Source organism: Pelophylax lessonae (genome assembly GCF_965119305.1).
Source record: "Pelophylax lessonae genome assembly, chromosome: 12".
Taxonomy (NCBI): Eukaryota; Metazoa; Chordata; class Amphibia; order Anura; family Ranidae; genus Pelophylax; species Pelophylax lessonae.
The window spans coordinates 192,036,914-192,042,091 of record NC_138779.1 but is presented as its reverse complement, the minus strand read 5'-3'; the positions used below and the strand labels follow the sequence as shown (position 1 = coordinate 192,042,091).

Below are 5,178 nucleotides of genomic sequence, written 5' to 3'. Positions count from 1 at the left end.
AAAATAAGAAGCATCTAATCCTTACGAAAAGGGCGCAGCCCCACTGCAACAAAGAAGTTGTGCTGAAAGTGAACCTAGCATCACATATAAATATTATATTAAAGTAGAATAAATACCTGTTGATCCTGGAAAATATCAAGAAATCAAAAAAGAGCTATTAACTTCAAGTGCTATCTGCCTGTGCTCACCTATAATTCCACTTTAAATTGTAAAAAAAGTAATGTTTTTGAATTTTTATTTTAATCGGCATAATTTTACAGCACGTATAAGAAAAACTATTTTTTAATGCCATTGATCTATCTTAATGAATATATATTTACACAATCATTAAAAATAAATTGCAATCAAGAGAACTATTTACAATTATTATAAGCATTTCCTGTTCAGTTTACTGATGTCTGAACATTCTGGGACTCCCTAATAACGTTTGAAGATTCCAGCATAGACGAAATTGCTCTTTATGGTAAATGCAGAATTCCTAATGAATTTTCACACCTGCATTCTCATCAGACTGTTATTATCTCTATTGTAGATACCCTGTTTCCCTGAAAATAAGCCCTACCCCGAAAATAAGACCTAGTATGATTTTCAGGGATGGCTGGAATATAAGCCCTACCCCAAAATAAGCCCTAGTAAAATCCTTGATCTCAGCCCCTCCCTCTGCAGTATTCGGAGAGGGAAAGTAGAGCTCCGGAGGGTCACGTGAGCGCCTAGCGGCGCTGTAAAGCAGATATTTTCCACAATAAATTTACAAAAAGGAGACACCCTGCACATTAATCTTTTTACAAAATCGATGACATCATTTTACAATGACTTTATCCAAGGTTTATTTTTGGGATTACAGATTGTCATAATGCTGACTCCTGAGCTGACAGGGAGAGAGGGGGAGAGAACTTTTTTTTTAACATTCTATTGTTTTATTTCAGGTTTTTAGAACATAGAGAGGGCTAAATGACACAGCACAAGCACTGTGCTGTCTATCATGCTTTAAAGGATCAGGATATTTATTTATTTATTTTAGGGTTACAATCACTTTAAGATCGTCATTGTACATATCGTAAATAAGACATCCCCTGAAAATAAGCCCTAGTGTGTTTTTTGCAGCCAAAATTAATATAAGACCCGGTCTTATTTTCGGGGAAACATGGTATTTATGCATTGGCAATCTTCACTAGTGCTCTGAAAAGATAAAATACTGAGGCAAACGTTTGTGGGTTAACCAAGTCTTCCCCCATCAAAATGTCAGCTTGAAAAAAGGGATTTTTGTTCATCGGTACCTAAAAAGGAATCTTCAACATCCTCTGTGTTGAAGCCCTTTAGGGCTTTTATAAGTTGAGCCCAAAAAATTTTTTGTGCCTCAGGCTCTTCAGACCATTGGATGTAGGTCTTTTTCAACATCACCTTTCTCATTCGATGGTAGGTAGAAAGCTCCCTCTCCGGAATGTTCTCCAAAAATATCAGGACAAGAACATCCCGCATTTCATCAAACAGTTTATAACTAGCCAGCTGCATCTCCAAAGAGCACCATTCACTTTTAAGGTAGCTTCTGCTCACCACGCAGAGAGTTTTTCGACTACTGTGAATACTGTCCACGATGTTGTCAATGATATACCTGCCCAACTGAAAGTCTCGATGGTGAAGACAAAGACGAAGTCCACTGGATGAACTATTCTCTAGCACAGGCAACATGTTTTGATACACCCATTCTTCATCCATAGTATTGTAGGAAACAAAAGCATCGTACTTATAGAGATCCTTGTCTGAGCTCCATCGTTCGTGCAGCCAGGAAAGGAAAAGGAAGTAGTTGTATCGAATGCGCCAATAAGACTTGATGTAGACAATTGGTATGAGCATGAGGAGTAACACTATCATAGAGCTACAGCAAAACAATATTTTTTTGAGAAAAATATCACAGACGCTGGCGTCAAAATTATGAAAATAAGAGCGGTGGTTATTTGGACATGTCAGATTATAGGCATACACAACCTGTGGTGAAGACTTTATCAGCCAGTTCCGTAGGTCTTCATTATCACAGGTGCATGTTAATGGACACTTCCATAAATCAAGATACTGCAAGTTGGTCATGTTTTCTAATACGCTAACATTTATTGCCCTTAAAGCATTTTTTGACAACAGAATTTTTTTGAGACTGGTAAGGTTTAAAAAGACATCTGAGTCCAACGTTTGTAGGCACATGTTTTCAAGGTCTAAGACTTCTAAGCTGCTTAGGTTGCTAAAAATTCCTGGAGAGAGATTTTGGATGCCATTGCAGTCTTCCCCTAAACTCAGGAACTTTAAATTTCTGAGGTTTAGAAATGTATCAGAACTTAGATGTGCAAGACGATTTTGTGACAAATAAAGAGATTGGAGGGAGGTTAATCCACTAAAGAATTTTCTAGGGATGGCAGTTAGACCAAATGGTTGTTGGGCCTGAAGTTTCAGATCATAAACTTTACTAAGGTTTGAAAAGGGAGATAATTCCTCTCTTGATGATTCAAAATGCAGCTGATTGGCCTCCAGATCGAGAACCTGCAATGTTGCCTCCACACCTCTAAACATTTCCCCAGTAATTTGTTTAATCTGGTTTCTGTCAAGATACAAGTTGGAAAGACGTTTGAGACCATTGAATGCACCGATTTTAACCTGCGTAATCTTGTTACCACCAAGATCCAAGATAGATAGGTTAGGTAGATAATGGAACACATTTTCAAAAATAACTGCCACTCGATTATTACGGAGATTGAGATTTGTAAGCTCTTTTAAAGCCATAAATGTGGTTTTGTATAGATCGGTTAGTAAATTATTGTCCAAGTGCAATGACTTTAGCTTACTTAAGCCCCAAAATGTATTCCTATCCAAAAAAAGTATGTTATTGATATTTAATTTCAGTTCTTCCAGATTAGGAGAAAAGGCAAATGCATGGGAATCCACTGTCCATATCCTGTTATATCGCAATGAGATTGACTTGAGATTTGGAAACTGCGCAGATTTGCTGCAGTTTATGAGTTGTTTTAGGAGATTATGTTCCACAATTAATGATTTTAGTCTAGGGGGTTTAAGGAACTTCAAACATAAAATATCTTTAAGTTTATTTCTTGATAAATCCACTGTATCAGTCAAACTACAGTTTTCAAGACTGTTTTCTGACAAAAGCCTAATTCCGTTTTCAAGCAATTTTAAGGTAGAAATGTTTTTGCCCCTTAAATGTTGGCATACTTGGCTTAATTTAGCAGAAGTGTTTAAATGTAATCCAGAATAATCAATGTTCTCAGGCTTTATCGTGGAATTGTCCAAATATTTCAGTACATCGAAGTGAGGATTAGAAGCTACAAGTAGATATTCAACCTTACTCAGGTTTATATTTTGTACGGAGGATGTGGTTATGTTATTGTATGACAGGTCAAGAGAAGAGACGTTTTCAAAGAAGTCTTGGTGGCAATTCAAATCCTGTAGATTGTTTTTGCAAAGGAAAACTGTAGATAAGTTGCTGGGTAGTTTATGAATATGATTTAAGAAACGGATATAATTACTGCACAGCATAAGAGTGTTTAGCTTCTGCAACGGTTGAATTGAGTTTACGACTTCTGAGAAATTGGACAAAGCATTGTTTGACAGGTTTAGAGTTTTTAAACTAAAGAGTGGACCAAATACCTCGGGATGTAGGAAGGCAATTGAGTTGTTCTGAAGATAGAGGTACCTTAAATTCTTAAGTCCGTTAAAGACCCCCAAGGACAGGCTGGGAATTTGGTTATAGGACAAATTCAAGTAGTTCAAATCAGTCAAGTTACTGAAAGCTCCAGGACTGAGGGTCTCCAGTTTGTTATGATCCAACTTCAGATACTGTAGTTTGGTTAAATTTCCAAAACTACCAAAAGGCAGCTGGTAGATGGTGTTATACGATATGATGAGATTCCTTGTGGATGGGGGTAGATCAAACACCACTTTTTGTATGGTCACCTCAAGACGATGTGAACAAAAAAAATTGTCTTTACTCTCAAATTTTTTAATGCAATTCCTATACCCACGTCCAGTCACAAGGGATATGAAAAATGTTCCAAAAAGCAGTTGGAGCCGGAAATGCTTCATTTTTTCCATTTAAATGAAATAAAGTTTGAAGATTACCAGGTGGGGAGATGAATCCTCTTCTTGAGTCAACCACATTTACGTGTTAAGATTGGATTATGGTAGGGTTTCGATCATATCTTAACCAAGAAATAGCATGAGAAGATCCAAATGAGTAATGTGGTTATGTTAAGACCCACAGCCTTGAAGTCATGGAGATGATAAGGAATCTACAGGAGACAATTAGAAAAATTAAAAGGTTTTTACTTCTGTTTTTACATCTGTTATCATTCATGTATTGCTAACTAAACACACTGTATTTGCCAAAATGGCCCTTGTTGGCCAGTGCCTAGGACAGTGATGGTGAACCTTGGCACCCCAGATGTTTTGGAACTACATTTCCCATGATGCTCAACTACACTGCAGAGTCCATAAACATCTTGGGAAATGAAGTTCCAAAACATCTGGGGTGCCAAGGTTTGCCATCTCTGGCCTAGAACATCATCAAACCCAAAATGTACAAACTGTGACCATTTTTATTTTTTCTAGCAAGCTTTTCACAGGTTCATCTTAAAGTGTTACTAAACTCACAACAGTAAAAGCAGTCTGTATATGCAGTAAAGCATGCTTGTTATACTCACTAAGGAACCTAAGGGTTTAATCCTCCGCATTGTGTAAAAAGGCTGTTTAATCCTGTCTTCTCTGACCCTCCCCTCCTTCCACGGTCCCCTGAAAATTTTGTGATAACCCAGAGTCTATGTAGTCAGTCTGCGCATGCTCAGTTTGGTGTGTATTGCTAGAGAGTTTTTTTTTTTTTTTCTTGGGAGAATGCATGTGATCAGCACAGGGCCAATCAGCCCTGTCCAGACAGAGGGTCAGGGGTCCTGCAGCCCCCTCCTACAAGCTTTAACCAGTGCCTGTCTGGACACTGATAGAAGTCACAAGACTGCTATTTTCTGCTGATGAGAAAAGGTATTTATCAGTTTATATTTACTAAAATAAATGCATTTCTTTGTTCTGTGTACTATGGGAGACCAACTATAGTGAATGCAGGCTACTGGGTTTAGTAACTTTTGCATTAATTTTTCCCCTGAAAAAATATGCAAATCATTTTTT

The 5,178-nt window shown here is 37.5% G+C and overlaps 1 protein-coding gene across 1 annotated transcript; it reads right to left on the bottom strand.

The window, feature by feature from the left end:
* Positions 1 to 1,154: 1,154 nt before the first annotated feature.
* Positions 1,155 to 4,291, bottom strand: LOC309568259 (uncharacterized protein). The gene has a single exon (XM_082273925.1). The coding sequence runs from the start codon at positions 4,093 to 4,095 to the stop codon at positions 1,243 to 1,245; it is 2,853 nt and encodes a 950-aa protein (XP_082130051.1). The 5' UTR covers positions 4,096 to 4,291; the 3' UTR covers positions 1,155 to 1,242.
* Positions 4,292 to 5,178: the final 887 nt, after the last annotated feature.

What these genes read in the sequence shown, in the direction of transcription:
- LOC309568259 (XM_082273925.1), bottom strand. Translation starts at nt 4,095, where the DNA reads ATGGAAAAAATGAAGCATTTCCGGCTCCAACTGCTTTTTGGAACATTT.